The sequence below is a fragment of the Polypterus senegalus genome, chromosome 10 (assembly GCF_016835505.1).
Source record: "Polypterus senegalus isolate Bchr_013 chromosome 10, ASM1683550v1, whole genome shotgun sequence".
Taxonomy (NCBI): Eukaryota; Metazoa; Chordata; class Cladistia; order Polypteriformes; family Polypteridae; genus Polypterus; species Polypterus senegalus.
The window spans coordinates 84,184,249-84,209,373 of record NC_053163.1 but is presented as its reverse complement, the minus strand read 5'-3'; the positions used below and the strand labels follow the sequence as shown (position 1 = coordinate 84,209,373).

Here is a 25,125-nt window from a genome sequence, read left to right as displayed (position 1 = left end):
AGAACACATTAAATTTATGATATTTCAGCTCTCTGCACATTTAGAATCCTTGGATTTATACTTGATATCACTTTGATGATGAAATGTGTTAAAGCATGTATGTTACATTTTACAGATAAAGCGTTAACTTCATTTAAATAATGAACACTGTGAATAATTACAGATTTTGCTGCATGGTGGCAGAGTGGTAGCACTGTAGCCTCACAGGAAGTCACGACTCTGGTGTTCCTTGCCTGGAATTTTGAATGTTTCCCTGGTGGGTTTCCATGGTGTTCTCTGGTTTCTTTCCAAGGACATGCAGGTTTGGGGATTTGGTAATGCTAAAATGACGCTAGTGTATGTGTGTGTGCTTGTATTCACCTTGCGATGAGCGGATGCCCTGTCCAGGGATTGTTTCTGCCTTGAGCCCGATGCTTGCTGGAATGATCGATGTGATAATTAAATATCCATCCTTTTCAGATATATTATGTTATGGTGTCCTGGGAATTTACAACACAGCGAAGTCTCACGTTGTTTTCCAGATTTATGTACAGTATGCACACAAGTATAAACAGTGTAACGCTTGTGTAGCAGTACCGTCCACAGAAGCGTGCGTCTTGCTGCGTGATGTATAAACCCAAACTAAATGTGAGTGGTTCTCTTCAGGGCTAAATTCTTACCTTGTGACCCAGATAAGCGGTTTTCCCAATAATCAGGTTTGTACTGTGTGGAATTTAAGAAAAAATGGATGAATGGATCAATCCTTTCAATTCATTTTAAAAGCATTTTCAAAGGCCTAATTATACAAGGATTAATGTGCAAGGGTGTCATTGGCATACAACTCATTTTTAAAAAGTAAACTTCTCTTATGAGTTCAGACTCTGAGGAAACTATATACATTGCAAAAATCCATCTATTTAGTGAGCCCATTGAATTTAGGGTCACATTGCTGATGAGTCTATCCTGAAAGCATTAGGTGCAAAATACCAATCCTGCGTTGGGACATCGCTCCATCATACAGCCCACTGATGTACACGCACATACTTATGGCTCCAATTTACAGTCAGCAATCAACAACACACATTTCTGGGATGAGGAAGGAAAACTTGATTACCTGGAGAAACACCAGTGCAGACTCATGGATTTATGAGAACTCAACACACAGTCTGACAGAATTCAAAATAGACAGCAACACAAATAATTATTTTGTTGCACAATATATATTTAATTTTGGAAAAAAATATTTTTAATATTTTTCCACATGTCCAAATTTCTTTACTTCATTGTATTAAATATTTTACCCAAACATAGTGTAAAATTATTTATATGTTACTTAACCTATGTAAACATGTGATGACCAAGAAAAATTTTTAATGCTACGTTTTTATGCAGAACGACAAAAAAAAGTTTGATATACTAATTCTAATATAATGACCACTTTCTGACAACAGTGAACAATTGAGTATTGAAGACAGTACTCTCGACCAGTGAATGAGGGGCAAAAGGCAGATCTTCCATTCATGAGCACAGTATTATGGCAATGCCTTTCCTGTTTATGTTGTACACTGATTTTTCTGGAAGTAACTAGTAATAATATGTTAGCAAACATGCATGCATTTTGAGCTTACAATTGTACAACATAAATGTGGATTATGCAACACAAGCAAAGCAAGGATATTTTTCTTTTTTCCATGGAATTTTTTCACATCGTTTGATGTTGTCAAAAAGTGGTCACAACTGTGTTCTGTTATATCATAAACTTTTTTCTCCCGTTCTTCATGAAAATACGAGATTACATTTTTTTTTCCTACCATCACTACATACTACATGTGGTAAATAACATATACAAAAATCTGATTTTTGGGTGGAGTATTCCTTCAATATGATTAAACAAAGGTGCTCTCTCTCTGTGGAGAGCACTAACATATACTAAAACAGGAAGGTACTTTTAGGACATAACCCAACACTCCGGTGCTATCTGAATACACTACAGCCCGAATGTATCTGTAATGTTGTTACACTGAATGTAACAGAATACTTTAACTCACAGGAAAAAAAAGTGTACATTGGTTTGAAAAAGGGAGACAATAAAGCGCACCTCTTGCAGCAGGCATGTACTTCTGCAGCACTGTTGCATACAGCTGAAGTGACAGCTGAGGGGTGGAACCTAGGAAGGCCTGAATAACAGCCACACGCTTGAAGGCATTGCGATGCATAGCAAGGATTCGAGCAGAATGCCCAATCTCAGTCTCTACCTCTCTCTCCACTCCATGTTTTAACTTAATCTTCCTTGAGATTGACACGTATGGCTCCTCCTTCTTGCCAGCACGAAAGTACACCACCAGAGCTTCTATGCACCTGAAATAAATAAAAAAAAGTAACTCCATACAATAAGGGGTCAGTAGTGAATAAAGAATCACAAAAATCTGTTGTTTTCTCCAGTTTGCATGTAGCCAATTCATTTCACTACAAAGAAAAGCTAGTTCTTAGTATTAAAAGTGAAATGTATTTTATATTTACACTGATGTATAAATAAAAGTAATATGGATACCTGAAAGCTGTGTATTACTCAACATAAAAGAGTCTTTGTGTTTCTGCTCACAATGTAATCACTATGCAAATACTGACTAAGTGATGTGGCTGATCAGGCTTACAGATTTGGATAGAGGATAACCTAAGGCGCTAAACAAGTTCTCCAGTAAGAAACAATACATACACATAAACAATACATTTAGTGGCCACATTATTGGATGTACTGGGTAGGATCCTCTCTCTTTTGCCACCAAAACAGTCTTAATTCCTTTGAGGCATTGATTCAATAAAGTGCTAAATACATTTCTTAGAGATTCTGTGCATGCTGACCTGACAGCATCATACAGTTTCTACAGATTTTATAGTCATACATTCATGCTGCAAACATCCAATTCTGCCTCATCCTAATAGTATTCTACTAAACTGAGAACCTGGAACTGTTTAGGCCAATGTAGTAATAAACTGAAATCACTATCATGTTCATCACACTTGAGATAACGTGTGTTATTTGGCATGGTGCATTATCCTTCTGGAAGTATCAATTAGACAAGGGATACCCTACAACCATAAAGGGAGATACATGGTCAGCAACAATGTTTAGGCACACTTTGGTATTTACATGATGCTCAACTGGTATTAAAAGGCATGTGTGCCAAGAGAACATTCCTCATACCATCACACTACCACCACCAAATGCGGAGTTTTTCATCTGCATATCACAAAGATCAATATTCTTCATATACACTGACAACTTCCTAACCTTCTGAACACTATTGTTCTAAAAGGGATCTTATGAGCATATGCTGGCTGGCCAATTTCCTTTCCTCTCTTATTGCCTACTGTTTTACCTATTGAACTGACACTGAATGTTTATTGTCTATCTCGCCATCCTCTGAAATCTCTATAAGTCCATAGCATGTGAAAATGCAAGGAATGAAAGATATTACAGACACTAGAACTGCCACGTTTGGCACCAATAATCGTAGCACAGTCAAAGCTGGTTACATACCATGTCGTTGCCCATGTTTGGTCAAGTAACAACTAAATCCCAACTATGTCTGCATGTAATCAATTTAACGTTTGCATTGCAGTGTACTGTCCAGTTGCTATGTCTCTGTTACATACCATTTGGTACAGGATTTGTAAAGGCACTACTAATATTTGTGATGTACCAGCTATTGGAGAGCAGAGACATAGCAACCAGACAGACACATAGACACTTGTCATTTTATTAAGGTGAATATCTATATCTATATATATATCTACAGTATATATATATATATATATATATATATATATGTATTAATAAGCTACTGTACCTAATGAAGCCGTCAATATATACTGCAAATGTGGCAAAAGAAATAAACCAAGAATTGTGTTAGCACAAGGCATGAAACGCAGAGTATGTAAAAAGGGAAGAAATATAAAAATCAATTATCCATCCATTTTTAAAGGATGATTTCATAGTCTAGGGCCAAACCCAGACGGTGTGCCATTATTAAATGAAATAGGTAAAAATTGTTTAAATTGATGTGTATTATGAAGGCTTCTTTTGAAAGGTAAAACATACAGAGTAAGGAGAAGTCAGTGTTTTTCATTTAAGATTAAATCTGTGTAATCCTTAGCATATGAACATTTTTATGGTGGAAACTATTATTAGTACCAAAAAATATAAAAATTAAATGTTAATATTCATAAACTAAGCCTATATATTACAGAAAATTAACAAAAACTGAGAAAAATGTATAGAAAACATTTACAAGTCTAACCGATTTGCGGATATTTATATCTATAACTGTTCTAAAGCACTAAATACAAATTCACTACATTATGACAGTTTACTAACTATATAAATATTCAATTTTATACAATTACACATTTTAAAAACTATACCTTCTTAAATAAATTCTGTCTTTGACAAATAAACATTTATTATAAATAACCTGAAATTACAGTAGGAATATAACAGTGACCTCTTGTGTTCATCTTAAGAAAACATCTCTCCATAATGTAAGTACTATATGCTGGATCAACATTTGGAAATACCGTATACAGTAATTAAAATACACAACATTTATTATTCCTTATAAAATAATTATCCACCAAATTACAAACTATGCCTCTAGCTTCTTTTCAAAAATACTTTACTTTTTTCTAATAATTTCTTTTGTTCTTTTAAAAGTTGTCTGCCTTGCTGATAATCAATTAGCTCAGGGCCTTTAAAGACCTCACATTATCACTGTAATTTTTCTACAGAAACCATTATCTGTCAGTTTATGAATTCACAACATATCTTTAAAATGTATCAACTTTATTTTTGCCATTAAAATTGGTTAACACTGCACCACTGTCTCATACTTCCAGGTTACATAGTTCAAATCCTTGATTCGCTGCGGTGTGAATGCAGAGTCTATACATTCTCCACATGGGTTTTTCTACGAGAATCCAAATTGGCTCTGTATGAGTTGTGGATAAGTGTACAAATCACAGCACTCTCACACAATGCTGCTAAAAATCCTGCCCCTTTGAGTATGAACATGATTGAGCAGGTTCAGGTATGAACGGACTGGACAATTGCACTTGGCTATTTTAATGATTCACTTTAAGTGCACTGACAGCTTAGTTGTAATTTTTTTTATACTACTCAGTATTTTTGCATTCAAATTATCATTTGATTAATATAACTTAGGAAGATGTCTGCAAAAGAGAGGAAAGAAATCAGTTGCTTTTTTCAACTTCGTCTATTAGGTAAGATCAAGCCTTTTTTATCTTCTAAAGAGCTTGAGAAAGCTACTCATGCTTTTATTTTTTCTCGCCTCAATTATTACAATTCGCTGTATTCTGGGATTAACAAATCTCTGATACACAGGATACAGTTGGTTGGGGCAAGGAAATATGACTCTATTTCTCCTATTTTAGCTTCTTTACACTGGCTGCCTGTCAGTTTTCAAATTGATTTTAAAATCTTGCTGCTAGTTTTTAAATCTTTACATGGGCTTGCCGATTTATCTGAATGTAAAACCAAGGGGGACAGGGCCTTTGCAGCTGCTGCTACTCGCCTGTGGAACTCTTTAACTCATCATATTAAGGAGTCGTCTACAATTGAACTGTTTAAAACAAGATTAAAAACTTGCTTCTTTTCACTTGCATTCAGTGACCTTCAGTAATACTGATGGTTTTCCTCTTTGATAATAAATAGAAATAATGTTATATGATCACAATCTTATTTTATGTTCATATATCTTATTACTATTTATGTTTTATTGTTTTTTTCCTTTTTCTTTTATTCTATTATTGTAAAGCACTTTGGCCACAGCATTACTATGTTGTTTTAAATGTGCTATATAAATAAACTGACATTGACATTGTGTAGTCTGTCAATATTGATTTGTAGATGATTATAATGTAGCTGTACATCACCATCAAGTAATGGATCCAAAATGCCTCTTTCTTCTAAAGCAGCTTGTATGCTGACTCAATTAGACATCAATTAGAGAAAATGCTTCTAGTAAGCTGGCCTTCTTTCCTTTTGGTCATGTTTATTCCAAATGTAAAACCATCTTTATGGTTTGTCCAGAGTATCTTCACCATGTCATTCATTCAGTATGGGTATCACAGGGAGAAAAATGCAATTTGGCATATTTCAGTATTCCAGTATTTTGTTTGTGTCTATATAGCTACAGTAAAGTTACTGAAACATCAGTCACACAATATAACTGAAATGTAAAAATGTTAAATGGCATGTGGAACAGAGCTTGATTGAAAGCAAAAACTGTATAGTACACCAAAGAGCACAGCTTGTTGCAAGGGCATGTGGAAAGAAGTTTACAGATGAACTCTACTAGAAATTTAGGATGTATTAAAAGGAATACGAGGAGAGTACAATTTTTTTTTTTTTTAAGTCCTTGCATTATTCAGTGATTTTTTTTTTTGCTAAGTAAAAAAAGCTGCAGGGCGACTTGTGAGGGAGATTTTCTTGAGGCCAACAAGTACTTTAAAAGAACAACAGTTCTTAGTGATCAATGGAGGAGTTAATGTGGTAAAATAGTAAGAAATCAGCCATTTTGTAAAAAATAAGGTTCACGTTCACAAAAGGTTGACACAGAGGAACACTTATTAGAACCACTGCCACATAACTCCAGGTTCTGGGTTCAAAACCTGGCTTATCTGCATGGGTGTTTATTCAGTTAGTCTGTTTTTCATTCATCATCTTAAATATATGAAGGCCAGGTAAAGTCGTCACTCTAAACTGGCCCTTGTTTGTGAGTGTGCCCTGCAATGGAATAGTGCCCCAAATCAGCTATGCTAGACACTGCCTACCTGTGACCCTGAGCTGGATAAGCAGGTTAGAAAATGGATGGATGAGAATAAAATAAGGTCAAACCAAAATTCCGACTTATGCAAATCAGGCAATACCCATGGTTTACATTAATGCTGTCCTTAAGTGATGCATATCAATGTTACTATGGCAAAGCTTTTTTTTCTTCAACAAGTATTAAAAATGTGTTAGAACTTAATGGAACAACATGCAGAGACTCTGGCAAAATACACTTCTCAGTGGAACAACTATTCAAAATATAGAGCAAACACTTGAGAGACAGAATAGTAAAAAAAAACTTGTTCAAAGGGCCATAATGGAAGTTAAAGTGGTTTCTGTTCTCATTCAGATATTATTGTTGAGGGTGTCAATACTTAAAGAAAGTATCAATTTACATTTTTGCACAACTGGCTTAAACAGAAAAAGTAACACATGTAAAGGAATTTATTTTGTGTATACACAAATGGGAATCATTTAGCAACTACAAAAGCTTCCAAGGATCTCAGTTTTAGAAAGGCTTTGTAAAAATTAGCACTGAGTTTCTAAAACAAAAGACTGCACACAATTTCATTAAAAGGCCATGGAGATGCTAATAGATTTCTGCTTCAAGCATTTCACATTAAGCAGAGAATACATAATGGCTTTCCACTCTTTTTTTAAATTAAGAAAAATCTCATAATAATATAGGATTTTTGCAATATTATAATTTCCCTCATTTTATATCCCCCAATCCACTAAGCAGTAATTAAATGAGAAATATGAAAGCCAAGAGCAGAAGATAAACAAGACAAAATAATTTTAACCAGTGACTGTCTCAACAACTGATTCTAAAAATAACAATCATCTGCATGAGCTTTATAAAGCAAAGACACAACAGACTGCAACAAAGACATACTGGGCTCAAGAATTACTGGACCTCATACAAACATGTACAAAAGAAGCCATATAAATTAAGAGAACCAATAATGACCTGTATTTTATGCTCAAAAATGTAATTAATGACTTTTAATAGAAGGGTTACAAAATAAATATTTTTAAATGGGTAATTTTAACATAATTATTGTAGTAACTGGTTTCATGTTGAAACCGTATATCCATGTCAACTGGCTTGCAACTAGCCAGTTGACATGGATGTACTAACACCTTACAGAGAATAAGATTGCCAGTTGGTATTGGGACTTCTAAACCAGTACTACAGTTTGATGATATACTTCCAATCTGATATACCCCAATATACTTTTCAACTCATGCCATTAGTACATTTAGCAGTAACAAGGGAACTAATGGGTCAGGTAAGCACTTTTGCTTCTAGTGGAAAAATCAATGGCACCATGAAATCTTCTCAGTATCAAGATATTGTAGCCAAAACATCTAGCTGCAGCTGCTAAAAAAACTGTAACTTAGTCACAGGTGAACCTTTTGCATGACAACATATTGTAAAATTTAAAAGGAATGTCCCAAATTATGGACCTGAGGTTCACAATCTGGAAAGTCCATATTGAAACCTGAAGGAATAGCACAGGATTTCTCCCAAAATTGTTAATCCTTACAGAAAAGGGCTTTGTGCTATGGTCCAAGTCGGAGGTTAACTAAACATCAGACATAACTAATTCCGACAATAATTTGTTTTTTCTTGACTATGAAAAAAGTTACCTATTTTAAAAAAGTCTTTTTTACATAAGTGTAGTCGAATAAAAGTATAGCATAATGTAAAACTCAGTATCAGTGCTGTTTATTTAAGCAATGGTTTTATTCATCTTCAACAAGAGCACCAATAATTATTTTATTCGCTGTACTGCATGTGCACTAGGCAATGTACTAGTTAAAAAAATACATTATTATTCTTTAACTAAAAAGTTGAGTTGTAACACACATTAAAATGAAATTATATTAGGTCCATGTAAACACATACTTCTCTCTACAAATGATCTGAACTGTAGTAGGTATTTTTATTCAGTCTCTCTCTTAAATCTGAATGCAGTTAGCTGCTGGCACTTTGAAAGACCAAGTCAAGTTGGGGAGCATGCACTGGTACAGTGCGTTGTTGCACCCACTACACGGCGAAACAACTCGGGATTCCGGTTTGCAACCACCCAGGCAGACACACAGTCTAGTCCCACCCTCCGGAAATGACCCTCTATCTGCCACAGCCAGGTGTTACGTGGGCGACCCCTTGGCCTGGTCCAGTCACTCGGGTCCCCAACAATGAAGATCTTAAAGACCGGGATCACCCTCAGGGAAACGTGCCACATGGCCATAGTGCCGTAACTGACGTTCCCTATCAATGCAGGTAATGTGCCTCATTCAGGACTCCATGAGCAACCGCTCATTCGACACAAAGTCAAACCAATGGTACCAAAGGAGTCCAGTCTTCATCTCAGGTCACTGGATAGCATCCATGTCTCGCAACCATATAGCAAAACAGGAAGCACCAGGACTCTAAAGACTTGGACCTTCGTCCTTTTGCATAGATATCAGGAGTGCCACACACTCTATATACTGTACATATACATATAAATATATCCATATATATTTATGAAGGTGAAAGACCAGGGCTGACTCTTAAACTGCATATTTTTGAGATGTACAGTAAGTGGATAACAGGAGAACAAAAGCACATGAAGACACAGAAAATATGCCAAACTGAACTTAATTGAAGAATTAAAACCCATTGTTTGGAGGAAGTGCTAATCACTGCTTTACTTCAACTCACTAAACAGCAGTAGCAACCATAAAATTTCATATCATGTAAACTCTTTTAATTGTAAAGCAGAGTATAGTGCACATGCTATATAATAAGCCCAAAGTATAATTTGGAAGATAATGTCTAAAAATGTAGCAATATTTTCTATTTGGGGTGGAAGGCTGACATAGCCATTAGTTATGGTATCTTATAGTTGCAGTCGCGTGCAATTTCAGGGTGGTCACACTTTGGAGTTCACGTTTTCTCGCTATACCATCACACAGATAAACTCCTGGTACTTCACTTTTTCTATACTTCATTCTTCTCTCACATCTACAAATGTTTAAGACAGATTAACCAGCAAATCAAAAGGTAACAAATATGAGAAAGTGTTGGCTGATGATACTTGCATTCAAATCCAAAACTTGCTCCTAGTGTGTATCCAGTTCTGCTGGCTTAGGCTCTGGTTCTACTGAATAAAAAATATGAAGACCAACAAATGGATGCATCTTTTGACAATCGGTATCATGCAGTCAAACAACCTACCACTACCTTCACATACAGGAAACAGTAGCCAAGGAGAGGCATGTTACATTTTCTTCCCACCTCCCAAATTGGTGCAGGTTAGATTAAATCAGAACTTTTAACTGCTGTATGTCCGTCTGTCTGTGTTAAGTGTGTTCACAATGAGATGGTAAGACATCCAGAGTTGGTTATCATCTTGCTCCCATAATTTCACAGTCCAGGGTTGCTTCGCACCTTCAACCTGATGTTAAATAAAGAGGCTAGAAAAAGGATAGGTTGATTTTTATCACAGAATTATTATTAGATAGATAGATAGATAGACTCTATTGAAAACTCCAGGATAATTATATTGAGAGATCATCTCCCAGCAAATAAAATTACCTTCCACAAGTTTATGAAGAAGTAAACATATAAACAGAGACAATGGGTTGCTAAAAGCTGTGTGTTTAATTTCAACACCTATCTCCCCTTCTACTTCTTGTTACTTTTTAGTGAATGCTAATTTTTTAATAACCAATTATTAACAAGATTCTCTTATTATCTTCAAAAATGCTGATGTGTATCATGGCATTATATGTTCACAACATGCTGTGCCAGTCAAACAGATGTTCAGTAATACTGTGTAGGTCAACATCTGGTTTTGCCCAGTTGCCTTGTTTTGTTAGGACTGCTCCATTGTAAGTTTTCCTTTTAAAGCTATAAATACGTAAATTGTGTGATTTACTTTTAACAAATTTTAAAAGAGAGGCATTATGGATTTCTTGTACTTTAAAACAAATGTAAACCGATCAATTTTCATCTTAATTTATCTGCTTGTTAAGATGGTCCCCATTCTATTTTTAAAACAGTTTATATAACCCTTATGCTTGTGTCTGTCAAGTGCCTGGCAACATCCACTCTGCAGTTCTACAAAGGCATTTCAAACCCAGCTCAGTCAGGTTATGTGGGTGGGCCCACCACAGGGCACTAGCAGAAAAATCCTGCCTTAGGGTTGGCATAAGTCTTGGGGACCCTAGTTCTGTCACAAGAACTACGGTCCCTGTCACAAGTACACAGATAGAAACTAAACTAAAACAATGTGCACCAATGGTCTTTGAAGAAGTTTTGTAGAAAGTCAGATCATCTTATTAATCTCACAGTTTTTTATGGAGTAATCACTGTAATGTCTGGGGTTATTAGTATCAAAAACTGAGAGTACTTTTTTTAATAGACTGTTCCTGGATTTGACAGGCGGCCAGTGTACGTCAGTGTATGAAAATCACATTTCAGCTCAACTCAACATGTTTTGCCTGAGTCTGAACTTTTACAGTTATGTTTTGAACTAGCTATTGTTTGTTCATATCTCAGCATTCTGAACTTCCTATTGCTTGGTGATGCCTTATAAAGGAATCCCATTCCTATATTCCAGTTGAGAGCAGACAGAGGCCCAATAATGGAACTTCATTATTTGATATGCAGGGTTGGCATGACAGAATCACATCTTGACTACAGTCAAAGAAATGTAACTCAAAATTCAAAGACGCCACTAGGTCAACAATGACAGGACAATTTAATAGAATTGTATTTTTAAAAGGGAAGAATTTACCTTTTTGAGTTGTGATGTTAAAATAAACAGCTCAAGTACCAATTTTGGCTTTTAAGCTTCTCTGGTAGTCCCGCCCCTTCGGACTGTATGAGATACAGTACATACTGTATGTGTTTGTGGTTAGTAAGATAGTGGTGTGTATTGGGATAGTTTTGGTTACAAAAAATGTGCCATCAAAGAAAAAAGGTTGGGAAACACGGATAGAAATCATTCTTTAAAAATGCATTCATGGAGAATGCAGCATGGTGCACATCTTAAATCAATATTAAAGTTGAGGCTGAAAGAATGAGCACTGTTTAATCAACAAAAAGCATTTTGTTATAATACTCTTGTTTCTACTGTTTTGGCATTTCACTATGGGCACAACTATTATAAGTGTCTTTACACACTTGTTTTTACTATTCACTTTCAATTCTTCATTGCTATATCGATCAGAAGACTTAGCAGACTACTGAGAGGAGACAGAGAGAAAACAGACTTCCTGGAATAATAGTGCAGAGTATTTTTATTCTTTTTACAAACCCACTTCAGTCATAATTAGTAAAGTTTACATTTCACTTAAAAATGTGTTTTGCTACAGTAGTACACCTGGTTCAAAATGTGCGACTAAAGCTTGTACTGCTCATTTTATATAATTTTGCACTGTGTCTTTACAAAATAAATAAACCGATCAATAAATAAATGCATGCATTATATTTTTATAATAACTAAACAGAATCTGAACATGGCTATCTTCTCTTCCTGCACCTAATACAATTAACTGCTCATCTGCCATCAGATGCTATTTTCCTTCCCTGCACCTAAGACCATTTAAATGGATAGGTGGATAATTCAATAGATTGATGTCAGTAAGAAATTTCTGTCTTTGATTGTTCTGAACAAATATTTTTTAATCCTTGTTTACAGGTATGTTTTACTTCACAAGGTGGTGACTGCTAGAACTAATCACTATGTCTGTCTTTATTTTTCTTGCAAGAAGAGGCTTCTTGCATTTGATTTATTGTAGCTTTCCACCTTCCACTGCATTTATCTTTTATTGTATATATTTTTCTGGATTTGCAAGATACTTTTTATTTATCTATCCAAATACTTGTCCCTTTTTTCAACAATGTTTGTCTTTTGTATTTTTGTAGTTAATGCATGAATTATTCATTTTACAGTATATCATGCCATTGACAGCTATTCTTAACACTCATTCTTACTGCTAGTCAGAATCCAGTCTACTATATTTCTAATTCCTATTTCTTGCAAGTGCTTGGATCTGTGAGTCAGTTATTTTTCAACGTTTCTATAGTGTAGCCTGTGTACAGAATCCTTCCGAGAATTGAAAACTGCCACTTATAAATTTAGATGTCATGTAATGAATTTCTTATACTGTTTTTATTTATCATGCTAACATCCATACATTATAAGACATTTGCTCTGCATTTCAGAAATAAGTACTGTTTAACTATAATTAACATTTATATTATATTAGCATAATTAAATAAATTAATAATAGTTTACATTTATATAGTGCTTTTCTCACTACTCAAAGCACTTTGCATACTCCATGCAAACAGGATGTGGGACTCAAACCCATGTTCTTCTCCCTCCTGGAGCCATCACTATGATGCAGTGTGTGGCCTTGTGTACCTCAAAGATCCTTAGAGCCTTGCACTTATAAATGTTCACAATAAACCCAACCAAAACAGGAACACCAGAATCCACTCATGGAACCAGGCTTGACAGTGGCATTGGTTAGCACAAACCTTGTGGGCAGATGTTAAGTAAAGTTGAAACTTGGGCTTACCATTCACAAGGTGAAGGCTGGATGTCAAGTTCAGTGTTAATCAACTGACATTTACATGTGAGGCACATTCAGATGAACTGGACCTTGGAAGCTGAAACTGGCTTAACGAAGTGTAAACTTCTTTGTTGGTAAGTCAGACATTACTAATATGGGAGGCTGGAAAATATTGGATACATAGTCTAACTCAATCATACATGCAGAATAGGATCTAGAAAAAGTGTTCTTGAGTCATGGTGGTGTTTCCCCTGTGCTCACGTTTCCCTATAGGAGTGCCCATGCCACATCAGGGTGGCACTTAGGTGGACTTTGTATCTTCAGATGAGAGGGTCACCTCAATGCCAAGTAAAGTTGCTGAGAAGAAAACAGTACAGTACATGGACACAGTTATATGTTTTAACAATTACCTATTGATACTGAGATTTTCAGAAATGGTACTTTGGGTGCGCCAAAGTAATTCTGACTATAGGCTCTAAACAGTGGAATACAAAAGTCTGAGCACCCTTTCATAAAATGTCTGTTACTGTGAATAGTTAAGTGAGCAGAAGATGAATTGATTACCAAAAGGAATACAGTTAAAGATGACACATTTCATTTCAGCATTTTATGCAAGATTAGTGTATAGTTTTGGTTTGGTACAATTGTACAGTGAAAAAAGGAAAGGAGCACCATGCAAAAGTTTGGGCATCCCAAGATATTTGAGGTCTCAGATAACTTTTTGGTACCAAAGTCTCAGACCTTAATTAGCTCATTACGGCTATGGCTTGTTTGCAGTCAATGTTAGGAAACCCCAGGTGATGCAAAATGCAAAGCCGTGTAAATTCTCTGACCCCTCAAACCTTGTCCCAACAATTGGCAACCATAAGATCCTCTAAGCAGCTGCCTAGCAGTCTGAAAAAGAAAATACAATGTAGGAGATGGCTACAAGAAGATAGCAAAGCAATTTCAGGTAGCTGTTTCCTCACTTCGAAATATTAAGAAATGGCAGTTAACAGGAACGGTAGAGGTCAAGTTGAGGTCTGGATGACCAAGAAAACTTTCTGAAAGAACTGCTTGTTGGTTAGCTAGAAAGCAAATAAAATCCCCTGTTTGAATGCAAAAGATCTTCAGGAAGATTTAGCAGACTCTGGAGTGCTGGTACACTGTTCTACTTTGCAGTGACATCTGAACAAATATGACCTTCATGGTAGAGTCAGCAGAAGAAAACCTGTTCTGCATCCTAGCCACAAAATTCAGTGCCTGAAATTTGCAAATGAACATCTAAGCAAACCTGATGCATTTTGGAAACAAATCCTGAGGAATAATAAAAACAAAATAGAACTTTTTGTTCACAATATGTAAAGATATATTTGTAGAAAAAGGGTGCCAAATTCCAGGAAAAGAACACTTCTCCACCTGTTTAGCCTGAGAGTGGATCAATCATGCTTTGAGCCTGTGTTGCAGCCAGTGGCACAGGGGACATGTCAGTGGCAGAGGGAGCAATGGATTAAAACAGATACAGGCAGGTTCTGGAAGCAAACTTCACACCATCTGTAAAAAAAACTGAAGTTAGAAAGAGGATGAGTTCTGCAACAAGATAATGATCGAAATACACCTCGCAATCTACAATGGAATACCTCAAGAGGCACAAGCTGACTGTTTTGCATGGCACTCACTGTCCCCTGACCTAAACATCACTGAAAATCTGTAGATAGATCTGAAAAGAGCAGTGCAGGAAAGATGGCCCAAGAAGCTTGCAGAATTATAAGCCTTTTGCAAAGATGAATGGATAAAAATAGACTCTTAGCTGGCTACAAAAAAAGCATTTACAAGCTGTGATACTTGCAAAAGGGGGTGTTACTATGTATTGGCAATGTTGGGTGCCCAAACTTTTGCTTCAGGCCCTTTTCATTTTTTGGTATTTTGTACCTGGGAATGATGCAAAAAAACTTGTAATCTTGCTTAAAATATTAAAGAAATGTGTCATCTTTAACTGTATGCCTTTTAGTGATCATTTCATCTAATTCTCACTTAACTATTCACAGTAACATACATTTTAAGCAAGGGTGCCTAAACTCTTACATGCTACTGTAGCTTGATTGAGAGACTTCTACCTTATTATGGTTTATCATGGAGATACATGAAGAGACAAGACTGAGACCAACAGTGTACTTGATCTGAATCCAAGTAGTTAGCTGTTTTTACATTTCTGCACTAGTCATGGTCTGTCCATAACAAAAAAACATCTTCAAACTCAGGGCTTCTAACATGAGTAGACGGTACAATAGAATCCAGGGCCAAAAGTCAATGATCAGCTACAATTCTGTATACTCAGCAGAAGAAATAAGCTTTCCAGTAATTAATACTATTGCGGTAAGCAGGTTTAACTGGAGAAACCTACTTAACAAATTTGGGAAAGCCCAAATAAGTATTGACTGTGTGATGGAATGGTTAGTAGATACATATTTGGAAAGAATTCAGCACATACTTCCAGCATTTCTGAAATTAACAGGAATATATAGCCTGGTTTGACCTTGCTAAGGACCAAAGCAGGGAGCCAAGGCAAAAAAAGTATTTGGTAGTCATCAAGAAAGCAAACCTGCTGGGGGATAATAATGGTAATATTAGTCATCAAATTCAAACGGCTAATAATGCCAAAGACTGAAATAACAATTACCGCAATAAAGGTACCTTGATATATAAAGATATTAATAGTGCATTTAAAAAAATACTCCATGAGATGCATTAGAGCAAACATTTGGCAAATGAATGAATCAAAGAAGGGCAGCATGGAGGCATAATGGTAGTGATGTTGCCTCAAAAAAAGGAAACTAGGGTTCAAGCCCTAGGCACTCCCTGTGTCTGTGTAGACTTTCCAACACAGTCAAAGACATGTAGGTTAGGTGAGCTAGTGTTGCTAAATTGGCCTTAATGTATGTATGTGCATGTGTGTACGTTTATGAATTTATCCTGTGATTGACTGTCATCTTCCAATGGATTGTTCCTGCCTAGTGATCCAGATGACTAAATAGTAAGAGTTTTATAACTTTTAAAACCTACTCTTGTTTGTAATTTAATGTGAAAATTTAAAAACACAAATTCAAAACCCTAAATGCAGTTAACATTTAAAGAGAGCAAAGGAATTTAAGATAAAAGCTTATAATAAATACTAATGCACAGCATAAATACACCCAGCCTGTTCAGGAAAGGCAGGTTTTAAAAAGCAAAGCACTGCAGTGGGTGTGTACTGTGTTATGAAATAAAATTTCACATTTCTTAATACTACTATATGCAGAGACATGGAAGGTTCTGTCACTTTATAAATATACCCTTACATTTTTGTTTTTAAAATGATTACAAGATTTCTAATGTCAAATAATTAACTTTGTTAGGGGGAATGAACTAACTTAAAATTAGACAAAAAGAAATCAGGTGTAACTTTTAAAAGGTATAATTACCAGGGCATTTTAGTAAAACCTGCCAAACCATGTTGAGCTACAATAAAAAACAGAAACGAACATAACTAAAATATAGAAAATGACTTCACAACATAAAGCTCAACTGACACTTAATGATTTTTCTTTAATTTAACTAAGAGGTAGACAGACACGTTCCTTGTTAAGAGCTAAAATACTGCAAATATACACTGTTAGGAAAGTCACAAGTCAAATATTGCCAGCAAACCAATTAGACAATGTTAAAAAAAACATAATGCCAAGCTCACTCGGGAATCATCCCGATAGTTATTCTGAGCAACTGTTTAGACAGAAACATCTAAATATACAGGTGTAGGAGAGTGCAAATGCTAATACTAAGTGTCCCAGATAAATTTATCAGAAAGCTATATTAAGAGCAGTTCAACAGATTTTCCAACACTACTAATTGTATGGAATGGACTGAGGCCAAGTAAGAAAGAAGCTATTGGAATAACCTACCCAGTCTGAGGAGAACTTTGCTACGTGGGTTTGTGTGGGGCAATGGAGGAATTGTTTAAAAAAAGATGTAGAGACTGAAGAGGGAGTTGTACTTAATTTAAATAATATAAAGAATAAAGAAGCATGTACAAACACTAGAGTCAGATCGCACCACAAACATTTGAAGAAGGTGTATATGAAAAACTAATCTAAAAATTTCACAATCAGCTCAATGACTATACTATTGAAAGAAAATAAGAGCAATACCATGTAGAAAGAAGTAGTCTCACATCAAAAAGAACAATACAGGGACAGTAAACCTACCCTATACAACCATAATGGATTTAGTAGTAGATAAAATAGAACCAGTAATTACTACATTTACTACAAATTTATTACATCCTTGGCATGGTGTTAACATCAACCTAAACACGTCCATGAAATGCCAAAGATTATTTTTTTTAATATTAGATTGATATATAGATAGTGGTAACACCTCCTACTTATTAACTAATCAGATACATTAACTATGTTACAGATAATTGATTAGTGTAGAAAGTAGATGATAGAAATGATTGCTGAATACATTTATGATTAATGAGCTTAAGAGCTCAATCTTATTATACACATATTTAGGGATAATTTGCCACAGTGTCTACTATTGTTGATGGCTTTCAAGTATTTGCAACTAAATACACCATCTTTGTCTATGTCAGTAACTTCTTAACTATAAGATATAGTTGCCATAGAAGGATTAGTACTACACCTCATTTGCAACAGGTTACTTTTGGATGAAACAATTTATTGTATAAACATTGCCACAGGTTCATACTGACATTTCAAATGAAGTAGATATGGTGTTTTGCAAGTTTTCCCACTTCCACAGAAGGGTTACTTTTTTATAAGTAAAAGTAATAAAGAAGTTTGTAAAATTGTATCTTTTCACAAACTTAAAGCAAAAAAAAAAATAACTGAAAGAGATTTAAAGGTTTCATAAAACAGACTGTAGAGGGGATAAAGGTGAATTAACTCAAGAATATTTTATAAACCGCCTCGAGCACTGATACAGTCCTTCAGATAATATTAGACTTGCATCAAACACAAAATTTGTAAACAAGAAATAAGGTAAGATAAACAGAAGTGCACTGCTATGTCCGTTATATATCTCATATGAAGAACGTGGAAACTACCAAGATGTTGTAACTACTTTTTTTTCCAAGATATTTCATTTACATAGTTTGCTAAATAGTCTTATTTTTATAATTGTACTGACTTGGGATGTATTTCTCTAACTGCATACACAGTTCAAACACAAAGTTTGCATATTAAAACTCCACTACTTTGCATGTAAAATACTACAGTAGTTCACAGTTGATATGACCAAATGCTATTTGAGAAAGTCTCCTAGCCATTTTAAATTACAGTTTTACAAGCATGCTTCTGTCTTAAAATGTTATAAATTCACATTTCAAGAATAAATTTGATAAGTAGAGATAATTGTGTACTGAATGCACATACTGCATTTTGAAGACAAACAAACCAAAAATGTATTATATAAAAAAATAGATTTTTATTGTAAACTAGCCATGTGCGCCCAACTACGTTGCGCGTGTTAAAGTTGTCTGTGAAGGGCTCCCTGCTTAAACGCGGCTGCCAGTCGTGAACTGGGCCCTTCGTCACACAGCATTATGATTTTTTATAAGGGAAACAAAATTACAAAAGAAAACTCTTGGACATTGATTCGATAGGAACGGCCTACTCGGAATCACTGTCCGAATCGTAATTATGTGGTGGTGTAGGAGCATTTCTGCTTCTGTCCGTTCACAGTCCGTCTCATTTTCACGATGCTGTCGTTTCCTCTCACGATCTCTTCTCAACCTTTCTCCAATTTCACAGGTTGCTTTGTGGCAATCCAAAGAGTAAGGCAATATACACGGAGCAATGTTTATAAAAGGGGGACACATAGGTATCCAGGCTCTTTAAAGCTTAAATAGGGATCACTTCACTGACATGTGAGCAAGCCACGGTACAACTGTGAGACGCGTAGCACTCGCCGGCTACAACGTAACAATAATAATTTCTGGAATGTGCTGTTACGTTGTCATTCATTTTACCCACTGTCTTTCTTTCATTCATATGTTATGTAGGCACGTACCTTTTATCTTCGGCAATCTCATTCTCTAACCAGGCCTCAGGAGCTAACCAGCATAACACTGTCCACCACCCCTTTCGTTATTCCGGCACATTGTTGACATCCGTGAGTAACAACAACATACTAAACTGGAAGGTGGTCTACGCATGTGTGGAATTTGCGGACAAAGATCAAGATCTAAATGAAGATGTCTTTAGTTAATTTAAAGCACAACAATTTGTTTAGTTTGAATGTCTGTGTTTTGAGGTATGACTGGCGTACTACAGTCTTCAGTAGTATAAGCCTGGAGGAGATTTTTAATGCAATGCCTATGTTTTAGCTGTCTCTCTACTGCCATCTAGTGCTTCTTCTTCTAATTCATTCGCGGACAAACAAAGATCAAGATCCAAATGAAGATTATATATAGAGATTATTTTGCTCATTAAGCCAAACCACACCTGTATACATGAAATACTAAATTTGTAAGTAATAAATTGTCCAAATCATCAATTTTTATCTAATGGCATCTGAATCAAATTACACATAGGATGATAAACCAAAGAGAAAAATAGACAAGGCCATTTTAAAATGTTTACAGGGTTTCATTGAAACAAGATTGTCTACACAGAAATGTAACTGGCAGAGGAGTCACATGATTCACTAAATTTAATGTCTTGACAGTTTCAAAATTAAAAAAAGAATAGTGTTAACCCTTTTCTTTGTTTCAAATAATACGAGTTGTTTCCTAAAGTGAATGTATGAGAGCCTATCACAGCAGTATAGGGCCTTATTCAGGAACCAACCCTGGACAATGTGCTAGTCTGCTGTAAAGGACACTTGCATATACACGTACCAAAACAGAGATGCACATCTTGGGGATGTGGAAGGAAAGCCAAATTACTGGAGACTAACTGGTAGAAAGTGCTGCCTCCAGTCGACAGCAGTTGGTACAGTTTTTGAACCTAGCACTTAGGAGATGAAAAGCAACAGCACTACCCAGTGCTCTGACCACTTTTAAAATTACTTTAACTTTACAGTTAATTTTGATTCTTCAGCTTTAAATGTAAAATACTGATTTATTAAAATGTTCTGATCTGCCTCTTGCCTAAGGTACAGTATAATAATTCATTCACCCGCTCATCAATTTCCTTAACCCTCTTATCCAGGACAAGGTTGCAGGACAACTATAGCCAATCCTATGAATCATATAAGTTGATAAATGTTTACAATATTAGGATAATACCATTTTTATAAGACAGCAAAGCTCCAGTCCAAACTTTTACAGTGGACAAGGAATTATAACTTTTCATATAATATTAGATATAATTATGCAGAATATGACTTAACCAACAATAAAAGGGAAAAAATGGAAATAGTAACAGATTACACTTTTTTAATAAAAAGAGGCTTAAACCCACTTTGTCCTGTTACCAGATTGTCACATTTAAATCTGTCGTACTTCATTTCCAGCGATGGCCTTAGTCATCAGACTTCATTAATGAAATCTTGGACACAGCCATGTGTGTCTGTCTGCAGAGAGAGTGTCGACCTCGTCAGTGACAGGAGAGCATGGTGTGTCATGAGGTCGCTGGAAAGGGGTATGTTGCGCTCCTCATATATATATATGCAAAAAGGACAAGGTCCAAGTATTTAGAGTCCTGGTGCTTCCTGATTTGCTATATGGTTACAAGATATGAATGCTATCCAGTGACCTGAGATGAAGACTGGACTCCTTCGGTACTCTGTCTCTTCAGAGAATCCTTGAGAACTGCTAGTTTGACTTTGTGTCAAACAAGTGGTTGTTCATGGAGATCCAAATGAGGCACATTACCTGTATTGTGAGAGAGCATCAGTTATGACACTACGGCCATATGGCTCAGTTCCCCGAGAGTGATCTGGCTTGCAAGATCCTCATTGCTGAGGACGTGATAGGCTGGATCAGACCGAGGGGACACCCACATAACTCCTGGCTGAGACGGACATATGGCCAACCAGGATCCACAGCTGTTTCGTCGTGTGGTGGATGCGGCAACGTGATGAACCAGTGCATGCTCCCCAACCAGACCTGACCGGTCAGTTGATATTACCTTGGCTAAACTATGCCTATTTCAGTCTTATGTGGTATATTTAAGTGAACATAAACACGCTCCATAAACACAGCAAGTTCTTGAAGCCTTTTCTTTTGGGCTATTGATTGAGCCCTGCTTAATTGTGTTATATTTTTCAACTTTGCTTTCCTTCATTTTCAGAAAATCTGACCGCTTTGACGAAAACTCTCTATACCCTTTCCTGCTTCTTTTGCTCTGTTTTTGCCTGAATGGTGTGCTGAAATTTTACTGGCTAATGAGTATCTGTATAAATAAAAATTGTAAGCTGTTTGTTTGACTGCTTGCTGGTTAACCAATCATGCAAAAATGGTTGAAGCAATTTTCACATTCTTTTGTATACATTGGTCCAACTTAAAATATACTGTAGGTTTTATTGTGTATTGCGGAGAGGAATTGTGATAAACAGGGAAACCCAAAAACCTGTGCCAACATGAAGAGGTGGATAATGGAGGACACCATTATCAGTGTGCAGAATGTTAGTTTTGTATCTGCCAAAGCTGGATCTCATCCAAAATCGTTATCTGAATTAATCTGGACAATTTTATTGCCTTGCTGGATTACATCTTGTGTTTAAGAGTATGTCTTTTTGATTTATAGGGGGTTATGTTTAACAGGGCTGAATTTACAAAAGAGAGCTTCTACCTGTTCATTTAAATTTGGGTCTAAAAGGAGTTTACAATTATGCCAAGCCCTTAAAGAGCAATGTTCCTTTCTTTCAATCCCCCAAAAAACTTTTAAAACTTTAAAACACCCTTTTTAATGTGTTTTGAGATTGTGAAATCTAACATGAAGCAGAGTGTAGCATTAATTTCACAGTTACCTATTATTTTGTGATGTTATATTATAAGCAGGTTTAGAAGATGGATGAATGGTTGAAATAACAGATAGAATACATAACTGCGGTGGGTTGGCACCCTGCCCGGGATTGGTTCCTGCCTTGTGCCCTGTGTTGGCTGGGATTGGCTCCAGCAGACCCCCGTGACCCTATTTGGATTCAGCGGGTTAGGAACTGGATGGATGGATGGATACATAACTAACAGAGTGGGATTTGGGCCGCCAGACAAGGACCTGTTCAGTGTTGGTCAAATGTGCAGACAGTAATTTCACTGCATTGTATACACATGCCAATAATTATGAATTGAACTGATTCTTCTGTAATAATATATAGGCCTACTATGATGTTTGTGAATCCCAATTCTAAAAACCTCCCTAACATTGATGATTTCCACAGTCCATGGATTCAATTATTCAACAAGCCACACAGTTTATTAATGTGGGATTAAACTTCTACATGAGAAACCACACTAAGCTAAAACTACAAAAAAGGTTCAATGCACACATGGTACCAACTCATCTTGGAATTATGTCAATTAAGGATTCCAATTACACACAAAATGAACACATTCTGAACTCATAAGAAATTGATAATTATGAGACAGGTAATGTAGATGATGGATGGGACACTAGTATTTCAGCTTGCAATGACAATAGGTTCAACATTTAAAAGATGCACTGGAAATAAAATGCCAAGTATTTTGGTCAGTTGGATATACATTTAAATAATACCAATATCTTTCACTCCTTCCTGCACATAAGAGTCCCCCGTGCTAATGTATGTTCAGATGCCTAAATGAAGGGTATAACTGTGTGAAGAGATGTCCAGGTACCAAGTGAGTGTGCAGAAAAGAGACCTACAGTATAATAATTGTAAACCAAATGTAAATGGTTTACAATGTACTGCTTATATTTCCAGATGATTATCTTAATCTAAAAGGAAATCTAGTGCTCATCACATATGTTAGCAGACAATTCGTTGGAGTCATACAAACCTGGTGAGCAAATAAAGCTCAACAATGACACGCAAAAAGTAATAACCATACAGAGCAATGCTTTAGTTTTTTTTTTTTTTTAATCTTGAGAACATTTAACAATAAACAGCTTACCTTATGACCGGTCCCATTTGAAGCAAGTGTATTAGTAAGATAAGGGGACGATCCTTTCCCAAGTCTCGGTGTATAAACGTCAGAGCCAACTGGCTAACTACGGACGGAACTATCATAAAGGTAATGGTCAGTCCCATCCAGTAATGATCATGGTAGCGGTGATAGTAACCGCAAAGCACAGCGGCGCTGACAAACTCTGCGACATAAAGGGCGGTGCCGATCAGTATGCTGAAGGGTGGCCGCAAGCTTGTACCGGAGTGGAATACGTGTCCATTCTGTATCTGTTGATCGGGCTGCGGGGGCTGCTGATCCTCGATTTCTTCTTCGTGTCTTTCACACATCTTCCCCTCCCCCATCAGTCTTCTGCTGAATCTTCAGAAACTGTGAATTAAATAAACATATATTGGTTAAAAAGTAAGTCTAATAAAGACGTTCAGAAGTTTCTCATGAACATAGCACTCCAGCTGACATATCACGCTACTTTAAAAGCGTAAATCGACTTCCACTTACTTCAGATACTTCAAACAGAATAACATCGACAGCTTGATCACGTTTCAGCGATAGGTGACATTTTTTTCTCTTTTCTGTTGTAACAACTGAACACAAAGTAATGTGTATGATGTCATCTATTAAAAGTGACAATGGTTAAATAAAGAAGACAAAGTACGTATTAATACCTACACTGGTGGCGATTAAGTAGTCGGCACATCTTTACGTAGGACGCACAAATCATGGCGATATTTCATCCTTTTTGAGCAAGGTATAGTATGAGCGGCAGGCTTCTGAGACTTCTTGGGTCATCATAACATAAATCGTGGATCAAAAAAGTTTGTTGTCTTCTTAGCCTTTTGCATAGAGCCAAGATTTTCGATCTTCACAGTGTACTTCCATGAATGATAATAGATTATTACATCTCCGTGCACCTCAAAACAATAGCTGCCATTTAGTGTATCCAGAATTCTTCCGAATTAGGGCAGACACACTGAGCAGCGCGGTGTTTCTAAATTTAACACGAGTCTGCGAATCCTCATACCCATACAGCTGCAGTTTACATCTACTGCCGAACTGAAATGCCGAGGCAGGTGATCCATGGGCGGTGACGTACGGAGTAGTCCTCTGGGTCCTAGAGGTAGCTAATATTCCTAGTCTTCATTATTTGAGTAATTCGGTGACGGAACATTAGGTCTGTCAGAATTTCTAAATAAATAGTTCTGAGAAAGAGCACTCTCAGACGATGTTATCAGACACCCATGTCAGTGTCTAAGGATTCCAAATAAAAATGGAAAAGCGTCATATAAATAAAATGTATTCTTCTTCTTATTAAAAAGCCTATTGAACATTACATTTTACATTTAAATGTCTGTTACCACATAACCATGGCACTTATCAAAATTTTTGATTAATTAAAAAATGCCAATCAATCCATTATTTTAGCATACTTTTCCTTTATGGTTACCATCACAGTCATATTCCATCTTGGCAACAGGAGGTAAAATAAAAAATAGTATCATATGAATGACAGCCCATCACAAGGTACCTTCACACTATTATTGGTCAATTTAGAAGTTGTCAATCGACCAGACAATATGGCTTTAGACTGTAAGACTGTAGGCAACACCTAAGAGTCTCCAGAAAATAA

At 36.1% G+C, this 25,125-nt stretch overlaps 1 protein-coding gene across 3 annotated transcripts in view; it reads right to left on the bottom strand.

Annotated features, from left to right (window-relative positions):
• The window catches only part of xkrx (XK related X-linked), a 29,753-nt gene extending 5,191 nt beyond the window's left edge, over positions 1-24,562 (bottom strand). The window contains exons 1-3 of one of the 3 annotated variants that reach the window (XM_039766039.1): positions 24,164-24,562; positions 23,487-23,867; positions 2,078-2,337 (exon numbers count right to left, since the gene is read on the bottom strand). In XM_039766039.1, the coding sequence (XP_039621973.1) occupies positions 2,078-2,337; positions 23,487-23,842 (616 nt within the window). In that variant the 5' untranslated portion in view covers positions 23,843-23,867; positions 24,164-24,562. Of the gene's footprint in view, positions 1-2,077; positions 2,338-23,486; positions 23,868-23,996; positions 24,135-24,163 lie in introns of those variants that run through there. The other 2 variants (XM_039766038.1, XM_039766040.1) reach the window with 2 other exon arrangements.
• Positions 24,563-25,125: the final 563 nt, after the last annotated feature.